This window comes from Anolis carolinensis, chromosome 4 (assembly GCF_035594765.1).
Source record: "Anolis carolinensis isolate JA03-04 chromosome 4, rAnoCar3.1.pri, whole genome shotgun sequence".
Lineage (NCBI taxonomy): Eukaryota > Metazoa > Chordata > Lepidosauria > Squamata > Dactyloidae > Anolis > Anolis carolinensis.
Genome location: NC_085844.1, coordinates 73,031,987 through 73,050,531, shown reverse-complemented (window position 1 = coordinate 73,050,531; position 18,545 = coordinate 73,031,987). Strand labels below are relative to the sequence as shown.

The following is an 18,545-nucleotide window of genomic DNA, read 5'->3' as shown; positions in this document are numbered from 1 at the left end:
AAAACAACGAAATTCCCACCATTTTTTTCATGATTTATGTCATACTGTTTACATTTCACAGGTCTTATTCCTTTACTCCACTTGATTTGTATATTGCATGTGGCACATATCAAACTAACTTCAAAGATGGATTGAAAAATATGTTTCAAAATTAGTTTTAGTGGTTGTTGTCTCATACAACTGTTACAGGCATTTGGCTATTACTGTAGAATAAATATGTATATGTAGAAAAGGTCGTTACGTTAAATTAAAACATCAGAATTAAATATAAAACAGTGGTGTTCATTATTCTTTAAAAAGCTTAATGCTGTCTGTCGAGTGCAAAATGCTTATTGATTTGACCTCATAATGCTAAATAAATTAAGCAAGTATTTTACAATTAATTGTGCATCATTATCGCCAAAAGTAATTTTTATGACACTTTATTAGGTCTTCAGGGAGTTTAATTTATTCATGCCACTGATTAAATCAAAGTGCCTGAAGCAGATATTGATTTATATTGCCAATACCATTATGAACATGCTTTGTGTGATCATCACATTACCATATTGTCTATATGTAAGGTCAAATTAAGACAATTGCTGGTGTCTAGTACAGCAATATGTGTAAAGTATTAACTTTATGAAAACATGTTTATTCACAATTTATATTATACTAATGCAACAAAATATATTTTTCAGTTATGGAACCATTATCCAACACAAAAAATAAAACCTCTCCTCACTGATCACATCCAGGAGCTTACGCACACTAAACATTAACTCCTTGAATTCTACTATACTTGTTTATTTGCGTCAAAACAGATACCGAACCTGTCAAGACCTTGAAAAATCAGTTTGAAAGTTATCATTTCTTTTTAAAAATATACAAAAATTTGGCAAGACCTACTAATTCAACAGTTGATTGTATTTCTCATGTATTATACCTTTGGTTTGTTATTTCTAACTTCAAAGTAGAGCAAGATTGGAAAAGTTCAGCAGGTAGGACAGTTTTACATCCCAGGACCTTCTGGAGGTCACATGCACAAAACCAGGAAGAATTGGAAGTGACTGAAAATGTATTTGTGTGTGTGTGTTTTTTTTAAAACAACAACAACAAGTGATTCACCCCCTATTTCACAGGGTGACACTTCTAGGAAAAACAGTGCACCCTTCTGGTTGAGCACTAGAAGGGTCTAGGCAGCATAAACTGCTCAGTGGTGGTTGCATGCAGCCCGTGTCCATACTGCCTATCCCTGAATTAGACAGCTGGGATCAGACTGGAAGATATTGCTATTTGGCCCTCTGTTACTAAATTTTAGTACAATTTCTTACCTCTTCTTCTAGCCAGTCATTATACTGAACAATGGAGGACATAGCAACATCTGCACCTTTCATGTAAAATGTGATTTCACCTGTAGATTCATCCTGAAATAAATGAAAAAAGCACAACCCAAACACACCACAGGTGAGATTTATTGCACAGAAATTTCTGATAGTAAAACATTTAAGGTCAGGACTCAGCGGCAGTACTTTGCGGGTTCCTATCGCTTCTGTCTGCATCCATGATACCCCTTCCTCTCACAGTCCCCCCCCCCCCCCCCGCAGAAACTCTCTTGCTACAAAATGCTCCTTCAGTCTCAGCTTTCAAATATGCTCCCCCATAACCCACAAAGCCTTTGTCTGAACCCTTCAAATTTGAATCCTTCCATAAAGAAGCATGCAGTGTTATCTGTTCTTAAGCTTATACCCAAATGGCCCTTGTCCTTCTCTCTTCCCCTTTTCCCCTAGCTTCCCATGTCCATCAAACTGTGCCTTTAGTTGTCTAAAATGTATGTTACTTCAATGCCCCAGGCATGCCTACATACTGGCATCACTGCCTTTATAATCTAAGCCCATAGGAAGAAATATTATTTTACGATTAGTTTTTTAAATGCTTAATGCCGTAAACACATGGCCCAGTCAAACTCCAGCTAGGTCAAACTACTGATTTTTTATTTATAATCTATTTCACACTCTTCAACAGGTTCCCAGGGCAGCTTGCAAACAGTTCCAAATAAATGAGACATGTTACATGCTTTCATAATCATTCATTCAGAAACTATAATTTAGTTTTAACACTATACACTAAAATCTTTTCTGGAAAACTTTGAGTAGGATTTTTGCATTATAGAGTTTCCCAGGAGAAGAAAAATAAACCATTTATTGTGCTTGTGTTGATACCAAAGTATGCCATTCTATCTTGGCTTAAAGACCAGGAAATGGGGCAATTTGTATGTCATATTTATCACAAAAAATTCACCGGGAAAACAGCTTATAGGATCATTACTTTAGCTCTAACTTAACATTGACTTCTGTTAAGTTATTACTAACAAGGGACATGGTAATAGTGGAAGATGCATTTAATTTCTCAACTTTTATATTTGAAACCTATAATCAAGAAAAAGTTATACAAAGCCTACCCTCACTATGATTCCCATTCGCTTGCTCTCAGATGTGAAAGGAAAAATTTGCAGAATATAGTAGGTCAAAATCTGTCCACCAGGGGTTTTCAGTTGCATTGAAGTCAAATCTCTGTTCACCAAAGTAAGACCAACACTTTCTGTCCACTGCACCAGAGCTACCTAGACAAAGACACAGTAGTTTTGTTAGTTATATAACAACAACAACAACAACAACAACAACAACTTTATTTTCGTATCCCGCCTCCATCTTCCCAAAGGGAATTGGGGAGGTTTAAACGCATGCTACAATACAAAATAAAACCACTAGTATATAAAACAACAATTTGAACTCAGAACAGCGCCCAATAATCTATAGTGTCAACTCTCATAAAAACATGGCCAACTGTAAACAAGAAAGGAAAGGGATAGCATAAGTTGTAGCTAAGGAAGAAGGGAATGGGATGAAAGTGCTGTACTGTATCATAATTGCAGACCACTAGGGTAGACATTCTCAAAGGCTTATCTAAACATCCAAGTCTTCAATTCCCTCCAGACAGGATGGGGGCCTGCCTAATCTCCCTGAGGAGGGCATTCCAAAGCTGGGGGGCCAGCACCGAGAAGGCCCTCTCCCTCATCCCACCAACTCTGTTTGTGACAGTGGTGGGACCGTGAGAAGGGCCTGCCTGGCAGATCTTAACGCTCACACAGGTACATGGGGGTACGGTCGCAAAGACTGGCAGGGCCCAAACCGTTTAGGGCTTTATAGGTGATTGCCTGCACTTTGAATTGGACCTGAAACTTATCGGCAGCCAGTGGAGCTATTTTAATAGGGGTGTCATCCACTCCCTATAATTAGCTCAAGTTAGCAACCTGGATGCCTACCTTTGCACCAGTGGTAGTTTCCAGGCCCTTTGATTTCCAGTGCAAATCAAATCGAACACAAAAATTGGAGCCTTTTTAGGGTGAATTTTCATTTTTGAAATCTTACGGAGAATGTGTTGTCGAAGGCTTTCATGGCCGGGATCACAGGGTTGTTGTATGTTTTCCGGGCTGTATGGCTATGTTCCAGAAGTATTCTCTCTTGACGTTTCGGCCACATCTATGGCAGGCATCCTCAGAGGTTGTGAGGTATGGAGAAACTAAGCAAGGAAGGTTTATATATCTGTGGAAAGTCCAAGGTGAGAGAAGAACTCTTGTCAGTTGGAGGCCAGTGTGAATGTTGTAGTTAATCACCTTAATTAGCATTGAATAGCTTCATCTCCTGGCTTCTTCCTGCCTGGGGGCATCCTTTGTTCAGAGTCATTAGCTGCCCCTGGTTGATTCATGTCTGGAACTCCTCTGTTTTCAGAGTGTTGCTTCTTATTTACTGTTCTGATTTTTGAGTTTTTAAATACTGGTAGCCAGATTTTGTTCATTTTCATGGTTTCCTCCTTTATGTTGAAGTTGTCCACATGCTTGTGGATTTCAATGGCTTCTCTGTGTAGTCTGACATGATAGTTGTTGGAGTGGTTGGGCATTTCTGTGTTCTCAAATAATATACTGTGTCCAGGTTGGTTCACCAAGTGCTCTGCTATGGCTGATTTCTCTGGTTGAGTTAGTCTGCAGTGCCTTTCATGTTCTTTGACGCGTGTTTGGGCGCTGCGTTTGGTGGTCCCTATGTAGACTTGTCCACAGCTGCATGGTACACGGTAGACTCCTGCAGAGGTGAGAAGATCCCTCTTGTCCTTCGCTGACCATAGCATTTGCTGGATTTTCTTTGTGGGTCTTCTCTTACCTTGGACTTTCCACAGATATATATAAACCTTCCTTGCTTAGTTTCTCCATACCTCACAACCTCTGAGGATGCCTGCCATAGATGTATTCAATATGCCTTCTCATGTGGTAACTGAGGATTTTTTAAAAAAAATAAAAGATGTTTAATTTATAAGAGATAAACATAAAAGTTATTTAATATGTGCTTCCCCCTGCAACGGTAATTAAATATGTCTTAATGGAAAGCACTGTTATGATTATTAGTAAGAAATGTAGATAGGATCAAATGAGTAATGCATAAGATTTATTTGACCATACTAGAAAAAATCTTATAAATAAAAGATAGTTTGCAGGATATATCATGGCTCACATATTATTGTTAACCTTAGTGAGTTACAATGTGGTGAAAAGATTGCTAGAGGAGAAAGAATAACATAAATGTATTTAAAAATGTCATTTTAAGATCCACAAGAAATACTTTCAAAAATCTAACAAGCCTACTATATTAGCTGCAAATTCTCCAATACACCAAAGGTTAATTTTTAATTTTCACAGTGAAAGGTTACTATTACATTTTGACCTGTAAATTGCATCTTTCCCTTAATACCCTATCATCTTATTTGTGTCCCTTAGCTAAGAGGACTTGAGTGTTCTATATTTGGTGACTCACATGTGTTTATTATTAAGTTTATGCTTGGCTTCACAAGTTGAGTTTGCAATTTATAGCGCAGTCACATTTTAGATCGTTATACCTATGCTTACAGATAAGGTCAAGAAGCCAGTAGACAAGAATCATTGGGCTCTTGTTATTTATTAGATACTGCCAAACATATACTTCCAAGAGTTAATCTAATATGTTGACTTATTAGTCTGGATCTTAAATTTTCATTTTGATTACAAGATGCAAGCTGTAATCATTAAGAAGTTCATACACAGAAATTTGTGATCCAAAGCAAAACAGGTTGGAACACAATGATTTCTCGGTTGCCATCAAAGCATTTAGGCTTATGCTATGTCTGAATTGCATGGAAAAGGGGGAAAGACTTCTAAGAATATCTTTTTCTGCAATCTTCAAATCCTTGGATTTCACAGTTAGCAGTTTCACTCTCTTCTGCAAGTTATCTGTGGCTCGAGAATCAGACGGTGGAATTAACTAAAACTATTATACCATTTGAGACAATAAGCATGTATGAGTGTGTGGAATCACTGTTGAGCATTCATGAAAAGCTTCCCAACAAAAAGCAAAACATTACACTGAAAAGAAAATATACGAACATTCTTTGCCTCTGGATTCCATATCATAATCTTTTAAAATACTAAAAATAAGATTTCTATGAGTTGCATCTGAGATGGCATTGTCCATTCTGCCATTTCAGCATTCCATCATATCATTGGCTAAGCATGTTGCAAGTTTATGCAACACTAGTTGGGTTGAAAGCATTGGCTTACATGCTTTGGCCATAGGCACAGTAAAGAAAAAAAAATTCTGATATATGTTAATATAACCCTTGACCCTATCAATACTTAGTGGAAAGATAATCATGCATAGGTATATTTCAGTAATTCCATTTTCTATCATCTCTGCACATGACTATTTGATAATTGTAATTAATATTGCATTAAGTGCATTAGTTTTAACTTGCTTACTTTCAAACTCCCCTCCCATGATATTTTCAAAAACACTTTAACAAGGATGAATATTATAAAAATTAAAATCACAGATTTCTCAAGTATATGTAGGTTAATATTTAGCCAATAAAGAGCTATTTATTAAAATTAGCCATCAAAAAAGCACGAGCAATTCCTCTTTCCTGGCCAAAGATGGGCAAAGGTCTTCAAAGGCTCCTGTCCAGAGCCTTTATATCTTTGAAGATATATCTTTATATCTCTGAATTACTTATGACCTTTGAACTTATTGCTCTATGTTTAGATTATACCCTTTTATTGCTTCATTACAATAGTTCATCCCTTGTTTTCCATTATTCAATTGGACATTATCCACAGCATATACACAGCTGGGTTTTATCAAGGAAGTCCTCAACATGTCCTCTTTCCTTGCTATGCTGTAGAGGGCACAATTAACAGACAAATGAAACTTTCCATTCTTTCCAAGAAAATGAAATATTGATCACTTATCATAAGAAACAATGAGCTTGGCATAAGTAGAGCACATGCTATGAATACAGAGTAAGTTACTTATCTCAAAGCTACAGTAGCTACATGCATTATAATGAGGGTTCACATTGGTCTTAATAATCTCTTTAAAATGTGTTAGTGAACATGTCAACAGCCATAGATACTATATATATCTGAAACTAAAAAACTTCTTTATTACTCAGTCTTTTCATTAATCAAACAGGCTTTAGTTTGTAACAATGAAAGAAAAATATATATATGTAAACTGATTTTTTTTGTCACTATCTTTGTAAACACTTTCTGCAATAGCACACGGTATGCTGCAAAATACTAACAATGAGATACACACACACACACACACACACACACACAAAATATTTATTGGATTTATAAAAGATCAAAAAATACTGCACTGTTAAAAATGCTGAATCCAAAAACTCAAGTCTGACAAATCAAACTGTGGCTTATTAACCAAATATGTTTTGATAGGTCAACAATGAGGTTAAAAAAGAAAACATAATTTGAGCCATTTTCCTAAATAAAGCTCCAGGGTGCAATATTCCCAGCACTTTATTCAATAAAAATGCTTTTAAAATGGTACTTGTGTGATTGGGAAACATTGGCGTCATTCGTCAACCTAACTGCAAGAAAGTTCAATACGCTAAATAATGAACCATTTACATTATTTTCCTTAGGCTCCAGTGATTTGCAAGCATTGCATCAATAGAACTCTTAAAATTATGATAAAGACTTTCTGGTCTTCTCAGTTATAGCTTTTGTTTTGGTCATATAATTATTTTAAATTTATTTAACTGTTTTCATAGCTTCTTTTTCAACGTTTAAGGAAAAGCTTAAGAGATAGCTTTTACAATAATTTTTAGAAAAGAATAACAATTTTAAGAGTCATAAATAAAAACAGGCAGACAGGATTGTCTTATATTTTGCCTGAATATATCTACACCTGGAGCCTAAGCATTTCAAATTACATATCTGTTTTGACAAGCAAATAATTGTTGCATACCATTGCATTATCTCCATTGTTATTTGTTATAGATATTGATTTTCCCTAATCAGTTATGCTGGTCTTGCAAGTACAATCCTATTATTTGATATGATTTTTTTTTCAGCAAGTGGCAAATGTTAATTTTTTGCAGCCTTACCTCATCGGGGCTTGAAGCTTGATAAGTTCTGTTTTCGTCACTGAAATCCTGATCTACCTCTGCATATTCTGTTTCTCCAGTCACTCCTGTTCTGGATTCATACACAGGTGTAACATTGTGGCACAATGCAATGGCTTTGACTGCTTCGTGTATTCGGCTGCTGACAGTTTTGCGGACTTTAGGTGCAGAAGATTGGATCTTTCTGGATGGCGTTGAACTGGTACTGTTTCCACTAGCTTGGGAATGTGCCTTTGAACAGATAATCAGAATGTTTGGATTTTTAATACTTTTTGCACAGCAGACTTTGGTAGACCCACCTTATGAAGGGAGGGAGTAAATTATCCCCTTCTAATCCCACTGCATATCATGTTTTGACAAGCATCATGCTCAGCAGTGACACGATTTACTATGTTAACAACAGTAACTGAAACACATTGTCTTGATAAGAACCACTGTTTTAGATTGAGAATGTCCTGTTCACTGTTGACTAGCTGTCCATAGGAAGTCAGCTGGCAGAATCTGAGTGCAAATGTAGTTTGCTTCCAAAAGAAACCAAATCCACCTGAACAAATTCTGCAGGAATCGAAAAAAAAAACAACAACAAAACTCTGCTGAGAATATGCATTATTTTGCTATGAAATGTAATTTCCCAAGCCTTGTACCAAAATGATTTGTTACTTTTTGACAGTTTTGATCTGTGTATAATATTATACTCCAAATCAACAATCTGCTGTCACCTATAACTCTTTTTTCATTTTGGTACCTTTTGGAAACCAATTCCACAAATGCTTTCAAAAATTCTGATCTAAAAAAATCCACACACATCACATAAACTCACAGCTTTAAGAGGCTTTAAACATATGCTTTAGGAGTAAACATTAGGGGAAAAAACATGGAAAGCCTCCCTTAGACACAGGAGAGTCTTCATCTATTAAAATAAGTGAAAAACATTTCTTTCTCTTCACTAGACCATACCTTGAGTGAAAATATTTTAGTGGCTGACAGATTTTATTGTATCATAGCTTAAAAGTATTTTTCCAGGTAGGGATAACTGCTCTCTTATGAGTTATATTGTAAATGTGTCTGCTAAAAGGCAGGATGGTGCACATTAATAACCCTATTTCTTGGAAAGATTTATCTTAGGCGGGTGTTATAAGACAATTCCCCTCAGCTCACTAGTAATATCAAACTATCTTTTATTTTGTACAGGGTAACACCACTGAACTCTGTTCGGCAAGCATGAATTTCTTTTTGACTCCATATACTGATCCACTGAACCGTGAATATTCTGCCCATCAAATTACAGTGCGGTCTAATAAAGGGTTTAACTTTCTGATCATCTGGCATTGTTTTTCAGCAATGTTTTAAATCCTTATTTTTTTTTCATTCTGCTAACACTGATACCATTATAGCCACAAATAAATTAAGCTGATTTACTCCTTCTGAATTATGTTATGTTTATTGATGCTTGTATAATTTAATTTCACACAAATTCCATTAAAGATTATTCCCTCTATCACAGAATACTTCCAGTGGGGAAATATAATCAGGTTATAATAGATTTGTGTGTTGCATTAGAGTGGACCTAGTCTGCTATTGTCATCTTAATAATAAAATTGAAAACAAACAAGGGGAGAATCAATGCCACATAAGAACCACTGTATAAATTGGCTGCTTTAATAATCATTGCTTAAATAAAAGAATGCTCAATACACACTTTTGGAAGCAACTATTTAACAGCTACTTATTTTCCCCTGGAATGCCATTGCTTCTCAGAAAATATGGTATAAGCAACTTGGTTATTATGCCATTTAAAACTGGAGAGAAAAAGAAGTTCTACTGAAAGAATTCTTTCAGGCAAATGATCTAGCCTCTGTTTTAATTTTATTTATTTAGCCTTTGGGTTAAAATATGCTACATTCCTTCATTCAGTTCCCTTTTCCAGAATTTCTAAAGTCTGGCTTTCTTAAAAGACTATGAAATCAACAAAACAGGGTTCTTTCTTTGAGTAAGTACAAATACTATCTACAGGCTGCCACTACACAATGAATCTCCATTTCTATTAAACTGGAATTGAAATTTAATTACCTATGTGAGGTAGGAAAATGTTTAACTTGCCATATGGATGGAGTGTAATTCTACAAACACATGAAGTTATGGAGCAGACAAAATTAAAGTTTTCCAGCTGATTTGTAGCATTTGCAAGATGAATTACACTTAGAAGAGGAAGGACACATTTAGCAACACAATAATTTATAATACTTAGTGTTACACTATCCTCTTTGAAACAAACTTGTACAGGATACAGTGTTTTATCTACAGATTAAAAACTGGTAGAAAGGCTACATTAAGGGTGAGAGACGACCTCAGTTATAATTTAGTGCAGTGGTTCTCAACTTTTTCTTCACTATGGACCCCTATTTAAATATCCTTTGTGGCTACGGACCCCACAAGACTTAACTCAAGATTTAAGGCCCTAGACTGCATCAAATAATTATTTCAATTTTCTCATGAAGGTCCTTCAGATTTTGAGAGAAAGCGATATACCGTAAATTAATCTGTTAATACATACTATTGTAATATAATATTTTGATTTTGATTATAATGACTCCATGTGCATTTAAATGGTGGAGGCTCCTTCCTTGGAGACATTTAAGCAGAGGCTGGGTGGCCATCTGTTGGGGTGGTTTGAATGTGACTTTCCTGCTTCTTGGCAAAAGGTTGGACTGGATGGCCTGTGAGGTCTCTTCCAACCCTATGATTCTATGATTCTAAATAATAGTATCAACACTGATAATAGTTAATAATTAATCCTCCACAGATCCATTGTGAGGACATTGCCCCCCCCCCCCCAGGAGTCCCTGGATCCCAGGTTGAGAACCACTGTTTTAATGTATGGCAGATTTCACTGAAATTATTGCCCAGTGCAGTGGTACAATAATGCTCAACTATGACCTGACAGGCCTTAGTTTAAAGGATAGTTCACTGAATGTATGATTTGAGCAAGTATTATTTACTTTTGGATTGAAGTTACACTTGTGTATTTACTTTAGTCTGAAGTTATTTCAAGATGTCATACAATACTGAACTGAATTTTTGAACAGTTGTAAAACAGAAGCTTTGCAAAAATGACACGGAAGAACAGGCCTAAACAAATAATCAATATTTCTGCAGCACAAGACACTACATTTTAGCTTGAGACACATTAGCTTCTGCCACTAAAAAAGAGAATAGCTGTGAAACACAGCTTGCTGAAGACCTTCATGCCAGCAAAACACCGTCACTATAGGTTCCAAGGGCAATAGTGGCTATATGTTTTCATCTGCTTATCTAATCACTAACAGCCTGGTTTGAAATGATATAAAGCATGTTGTGGTAAGAAAAGAGTGTTCCAGTTGTCACCACTGCTGTTATTTCAAGAGACACATTCTTCATCCATCTCTGTAGTGAAGACTGGCAAACGTTCTTGCCGCAGTTGTTGGGAAAATGCCATATGTCAGAAAATATTTAATGTAAACACAAATCTAACAAAATTCACCATTTTGTAAAGCTCTTATGAAATCAATTCCTCTATACTGGCAATTTTACATATCTTTGAAATATATTGCATTATGTAGCTGTATGCATTATTAAAATTTATGATTCTTTCATGATACACTTATTTTTCCCCTACTGAAAGAATTAGAATAATAGTAAGAGATTAACTGAGAAGTACTAAATACCTGGGAATAGGAATTAACAATATGATTTTGAATCTCATCCATTGTGTCTGTTCCATATGACACAGTGCCAAGGTGGAGGCGCTTAAATATCATCTCATTCTGAGTCAGAGTACCTGAAGCAAAAAAATTAAATATAGATATTAAGTATTGATGTTCATTGTCTTGAAGAGGGACAATTTACAGCTGCATAGAACCTTCCATTTTCTTGCTTTGTAAGTCTCAGCCAAATTTACAATATGAACACTTGAATAAATAGAACTAAAATGCTGGTTGAATTAGTTTCAACTTTTGAATAAAACTGTCAAACTTCAGTATTCTTAGGAAGAACTGGAAAGGAAAGAATTTTAATGGCACTAGAAAACTATGGTTGTTTGGCAAGAATCTCTGGATGCAAAGAATCATTAAATTGGGTTAATATAGACTTATAGCCCATTTCCATCTGTACTATATTCCTGATAAAGAAAATTCTGCTTGATCACAACAAAGGTTTATACAGCCAGGCATGTGATTCCAACAGTACTGAGTCAGATGTCTATGGGAAGCTGACATGCAATCTCCTGATCATGTTTTCCAACAATTGGTATTGAGAGGCACAGTGCCCTGATAAGGCAGTTAATATATGGTCCTATGATTAGTAGCTATGGACAATTTTAATGATTCCAGCATACAAAATATTGTATATCTTATGACCTCATCTGAATGGGATAATCAAAAAATTCAATTTAGTTGTGAAATTATGTTGAAACTTAAATATGGATTATTTGTAGTTTAGCAATACAGACAAACACAGACAGACAGACAGACAGGTTGGATATGGGTTCTCTTCCATTAATGTAAATTCCTTCTATTAACAAATAGTATTCTGGCCCAACCGTGGAGTCTGCTGGACAATCTGAGTGATAAGGGATTTATCTGCAGTAACTTCCTCTTCCCTCTGAATGTTGCACTAGAGCCCTGAAACACCTTTTCACCACAAACCACACACTGTCCAGATAATCCAATAAGTAGACATTTATTTAGATAAGAATATATATAAAAATAAGCAAAGCTAAAAAAGAGAAAGTTCCAAAAGTTGTTTCCAAGGTAGGTAAGAGTCCAAAATCCTTGCAGGTACAGTCCCAAGGAAGGCACTCTATGCCACATGAGTCCTCCATGAGTCCCATCCCCTCTTCCGAGTCCTCCACGTTTCCCGGCGTGGCTGCTGGAGTGGAGGCAGAAACAGGAGGCTGGTTGCCTCTTCCAGGCTCCTGCCGCCACTGCCGCCCCCCTCAACCTCTCACCCACCCTTCCTCGCTCACTCACTTACCGGGCAGAGTGACCTTCGTTCTTCCCTGGCTGCAGGAGCAGAGGCAGCCAGAGCAACATGGCAGACACGAAGCAAGGTGGCAGCAATGGGGTAAATTAAAAAAAAATGTCCCGCCAAACAGCAAGTCCACGATATGCGAGCCGTGAAGTAGCGGGGTAACACTGTATACCTAACCCTTGAAGATTGCAGCATCATAGAGCTGGAAGAAACTACAAGGCCATGCAGGAATATACAGTCAAAACGCTCCTGACGTTGGCCATCCAGCCTCTGCTTAAAAACCTCTAAAGAAGTAGACTCCGCTACACTCTGAGGCAGCATATTCCACTGCTGAACAGTTATTATTATCAGGGGGTTCTTCCTAATGTTTAGATTGAACTTCTTTTTCTGTAGTTTGAACCCACTACTTTTGTTCTAGATGGTTATATATCTGGCAAAGAGTTATTTTACCTCATTGAAATACAGATCTCAGGATTTCATTGAGCGATGGAGTTAAAGTAGTGTTAAACAACATTAATTCTACAGTGCAGATGCTTTTTCTGAAGGAGCAGAAAACAAGCTGTTTTCATCCTCAAATTGCATTCCTTCAAATATTAGCGAATGATGATCATGTTACCACTTAAACATCTCTTTTCCAGGTGAAACCTATCTAGCTCCCTAAGCTGCTCCTCATAGGGCACAATATCCAAGCTTTTACCATTTTGGATCATATTAATATTAATCAAGAATAGTCTCCTTTATAGCCTTTTGATCAGAAGAAATGTAAAATACTTCTCCCCAACAAAACTATATTTGACCTCAGAAAAATAAAGGAGATTCCATGCTGTTTCAAATGGGTCATTGGAAATTATCTTCCCATTTCAACCAATGTCGCCTGTAATCGGCACAAAGCCTTGAATTTCACAATCAACATAAATAGTATGCTTTTAGCGATCACTTCCGATCTTTAAGAAACTACAGGTTGTCAGTCAAAGAGTGACATTATGTTCACCAGTCAACAGTGACATCCTTGACTTTAAGAAAGCTTTAATTGAAGGGTGGACATTGCAGGGTCTGGCAATAAGACACATGCCTGAAAGTCATCACTGGACAGGTTCATCTGCTGATTCAGTCAAGGAAGTTTGGATATGTATTATTTAAGCTTCAGTGCAGGATGAAAGATATCATTCTTTAAATCATGGTGGGATTGAAGCCATGTACTCATTTAACAATTGCCCAGGATGGATTATTAATTACTTCAGTTCAATTATTTCTATTTTAAAGAGTGTCAACATATGGTTATTGAAAGCTATGGAATAACAAGAAACTCCTGCAATCTATTGTGGCAGTTGAAGGCTGCTAACATAAAATATAGCTCAAGATCCTTTCAGAGAACAGAAAACTTCCCGTTCTAAAGAATGAAGACTTATTCTTGATCTTGTGCCCTCATTTAGAATGTAAGTTAAACACAGCAAGTCATAGGAAGGATGGAGGCTACAAATGTATGATAATTACTGTTCAGACATTAGATATTGTTTAGACAGTTAACATCCAGCGTCTGTGCTCAAAAGGCACCTCTATTTGTGCTCATGTTAGTTGAATACTGAATCTCGTCAATTATAAATTATATAATTTTATATAATATTCATAGCTTTTTATAATATTCATAGCTCACTCTCATTTATGCAATTATCAGAACAAATCAGTTTGTTGCATATTTTTAGAAAAGCAATCTCTTCACAACTTGATAACATTTATATATACACTATACACAGACATACTGTGACAGAGAGAATATATTTCAGATTCACCCCATAAGCACGATTTCTGCAGCTCCTAATCACAACATTATTTCTTCCATGTAGTGAATGATCTTGAAATCACTTGTATAAACTAACCCCATGAAATGGATAATCTAGGGTCTTTACAAACTTTCTGAAGATATCTTGAATTCTTACAAATATTTTAATTAAAATGAAGAAGGAATGGAACAAACAAATATGGCAGGACCTTAAATTATTATTTTAACATGAGCTACTGTGCATATATGCAACTGCTTTGAATGCAGTATCTACTGAATCAAAGAAGTGAGTTTATATTTATAAAAGCCAGTTTGTCTTAAAGGCATTACCTGTTCTTTTCCCACTCCTTCCATTCCTCTTCATTATGCCAAAAGACAGTAACGGGGCTACTTATTTGAAGACATCATACCCTGTTTCCCCTAAAATAAGACATCCCCAGAAAATAAGACCTAGTAGAGGTTTTGCTGAAATGCTAAATATAAGGCCTCCCCCGAAAGTAAGACCTAGCAAAGTTTTTGTTTGGAAGCATGCCCGCCGAACAGAACACCAGAGCATGCAGGATCGGTAAATATACGTACCGTAGAGTGTTGGGCATGGAATTAATGGTAGTAACAAGAAATTCTTGATAGGATTCACAGTTTGTCTGGTTATGCTGGTTTGTGATGACAACTAATGTACAGTATATAATAAATGTTCATTTTTTTGTTCAACAATTAATGTGAATTCTTCTTCATGGAAAAATAAGACATCCCCTGAAAATAAGACCTAGAGCATCTTTGGGAGCAAAAATTACTATAAGACACTGTCTTATTTTCGGGGAAACACGGTAGGTTATTTCATAAGATTATCACTAAAATGGTTCAACTTGGATAACTTACAAACTCCACCTAGTTCAAAGATCAAATAGGCTTTTCTCATATGATTTGAACGGAAGCTGCAAATAGAGGAGTGCACAGCATTCAACATATATGCAGCAAGAAAAGCACATGCGTGGCCCTTCAGAATCATTGGATTCTATCTCCCATTAGCCACATTAGTATCTGAAAAGCAACTGTACTGGATATTAGAAACCTTATTCATTATTACAGATAAGCAATATGAATTTTGTTTTGTTCACAAGGTTCCACAGAGGCAAAAGTAGTATCATGCTCTTATCTGGTAGGAATGAGCCAGGCCACAGGCCAGAATGTCTCTGTATCCACTTAAACCAAGCCCAATAGTTAAATGACATTTCTTCAGAATGCTTTGGGTGTCAGTTCTACGAAGAGATGAGCCCATATGAACTCAGAAAGAATACTGCTAGTAAATTATGGATGGATGAATAAAGGGGGGGATACTGCTGCCCTGTAAAAGTTCCAAACTATGTCCGAAAAAAAGAAAGAAGGTGGCCATTTCCTTTCTGGAATGCTAACAGAAACTAGAAGGGGGTTTCTCCATCAAATTATACCAGACTCTGGTGGCATTAACAACTGCTGGCACTTCTTAAATGAAATCTGCTGCATTATACGTACATGGGAAAGGTTAGAGAAAGAAAACCCAGTGGTAAGTTCACACAAAGTTCAGTGTGACTAAGACAAAACTAAAAATGAAATAGAGAAAGGGAATATTCAAGATAAGGAAAAGAAGAGGAATACTATACAACTTGCCAAGCAAAAACAAAACAAAACAAAAAAACCTCCTCAGAGAAAGTTTGCCCTGACGTTATTGCTGCATCAATAACCACAAAAAAGAACCGAGGCCCCTTCTACACTGCCAGATAAAATCCAGATTATCTGCTTTGAACTGGATTATATGGCTGTGCAGACGAATATAATCCAAATCTTGTCATTCTTGCATATGAGTGCAATTCCTCCTAGGAGCCCATAAACCAGTGCTTATTGTTTCTCTTCTCTGTGGGAACAAAATCCTCACACAGGACTAAGGCCCCTTCTACACCGCCATATAAAATCCAGATTATCTGCTTTGAACTGGGTTATATGGCATTTAGAAGGGGCCTGAGTAAGATGTTTTGCCCCAGCTCCCCTTGAGAAATCTGTGTGAGGATTTTGTTCCCTCAGAGAAGAGAAACAATAAGCACTGGGTTATGGGCTCCTAAAAGGAATTGCACTCATGTGCTAAAATGACAAGATTTGTCATAGCTGGATCAACAACACCAAGATGGACCCAACAGCAACAACGGGCTGACATTAGACACGATTCCTCAAAAAACAAAAAAGCTAGCAATCAAAGGTTGATATTTTGCCCAGAATTATCAGTACTTCTGTTGTGACTATTATTCTTATTACCAGTTTTCAAATTACAGTATTTCCGTTTTAAAATGTTTCATACAGCTGTTTTGGGATTCAATAAAAACAACAAACCTTTCCTATAATAATAATAATAATAATAATAATAATAATAATAATAATAATAATAATAATGAGAAGGAGAAGGTGGTGGTTTCTGAAAATAGATTTGAGCATTGGACCATGACTCTGGAGAACAGAGTTTTATTCCCTACTCCGCCACCCACTGGGCATGTCACATTCTCTTAGCTCCAGAAAACTCTGTGCTGTGTGTCACAAGTCAAAAACAACTTGAAGCAGTAAACAGAAAAGTTTGCATTCAGACTTTTGCCTCATCACATTCTCCATTTATAGAAAGATCTGATGAAAGATTTGAAAAAGTTTATCCCTTGTATCATCTTTTCCTTCTACAGGATGGTAGAAGACAGGTTGCAGTCTAGTATGAGTAATATGGAAAAGAAAGCTCCTACTGCAGCTTGGGGTATTATGCCAATAATTTCGCTTAACTTGAACGTGAACTACATGTGGGGATTCACATCGTTTGAATTCTTTCGAGGGGTGACTTAAATGATTTCAAAGTTGCCTTTTAGCTCAGAAATGGTCCCAAAGATCACATACAACTTAAAACAATAACATAATTTAAAAACTTTAAACAATCACACATGGCCAAATTAAGGAAAGAAAATCATGTGCAACAAAAATATATTAACTGCCTGCCTCAAATTAAACTAAGGAGACTGTTTAACTTAGTCTAACTAACCCATACTTTTCCATTAGTTATGGAAGAGGTGGGTATTATTACGTTCCTCTTCTATTAGTTTAGATCAGTAGCACAAGAATTCAACACTAAGCCTCCTCAAATGCAGAGAAGTTGAAACAGCTGAAGTCCCTTCAATGGATTCTGGCCCTAACTGCAGATATCCAAGACAGTAAGTCTCTGGGTTACATTTATCTCTTAAAATGGTACACTGGATTTTCTTAAACAATTCTTAATATAACTCCAACATATGTTAACTCTGAATAAATTTTAAAAACAAATCTCTAGTGTTAACACATTAGTCCCTAATACAGGGCTTCCCCAGAAGATTATGAATTCCATTACTCCATGCATCTGTTCAACTATTACATGTGTTAAGTATCTCATTTGGTCCACACAGCCGCTAAAATGTTAATTACAGCACTCAAATGCAAGCGTATGCATTAGTAAATAACTGTGCTTGGAAGATGGTTTTTATTTGTTATAATTGAATACTGTGGTTGCTGTCAGGGAGCCGTAGCCTTGCACTCTTGATGTCAAATACATTCAATAAATATTACAAACTATCTTTCTGTTTTTTTCCTTGTTGTTGTTAGATGTTCATGTGCCTTGCAGAGATTAAAATGTCATGCTCTGCTGCCCTAGGAAAATACTGGAAACATCCCCTCCCCCCAATAATGGATGACGCCTTTCTGTCAAACTTATATGTGATTCAAGTCCAAACAACCTGGCATTTTGGGTAATGGATGCTATAATTAAAATGTGAGTCTAAAGAACCTGTTGTTTTAGTGGGTGTTTTTAGTAATGGCTTTGTTCTACATGAAGATAAAAACTCCCTAACAAAGGAATTAATGTATTGCTTTAATAGGCTGCACCCTGAGTTAAGTTTTAAAATTTATGAGTTCTCTACAGCATTGTTCTTTAAACAATGCTATTGTCAAATGCAACCAGTGAGAAGATTAAAGTTCTCCCAGCAGATTAAGTACAAATTATCTGTCCTCCTGTTTCAGCATCATTTGTTCATTTATCACATAACGTCTAGTATTTCTGGTCAGTGTCAATATGCTCTGCATCCTTGCAGTTAACAGATGTCTTCTCTTGTCGAATGAATTACTTTATGTTTCACGCACTGGTGGCCGCAGATGTGTCACTATAGCAACATCATTAATTTCAGATCTTACCGGAAACATGCACTCCAATCAAACCTAATTATACCACATTGCTTTC

At 36.4% G+C, this 18,545-nt stretch overlaps 1 protein-coding gene across 2 annotated transcripts in view; it reads right to left on the bottom strand.

Annotated features, from left to right (window-relative positions):
- atp9b (ATPase phospholipid transporting 9B (putative)) overlaps positions 1 to 18,545 on the bottom strand; it is a 157,353-nt gene that overhangs the window by 16,431 nt on the left and 122,377 nt on the right. For both annotated transcript variants that reach the window (XM_003219733.4, XM_008108764.3), the window contains exons 14-17: positions 11,193 to 11,305; positions 7,471 to 7,719; positions 2,441 to 2,602; positions 1,314 to 1,406 (exon numbers count right to left, since the gene is read on the bottom strand). In XM_003219733.4, coding sequence (XP_003219781.1) covers positions 1,314 to 1,406; positions 2,441 to 2,602; positions 7,471 to 7,719; positions 11,193 to 11,305 — 617 coding nt within the window. The remainder of the gene's footprint in view (positions 1 to 1,313; positions 1,407 to 2,440; positions 2,603 to 7,470; positions 7,720 to 11,192; positions 11,306 to 18,545) is intronic.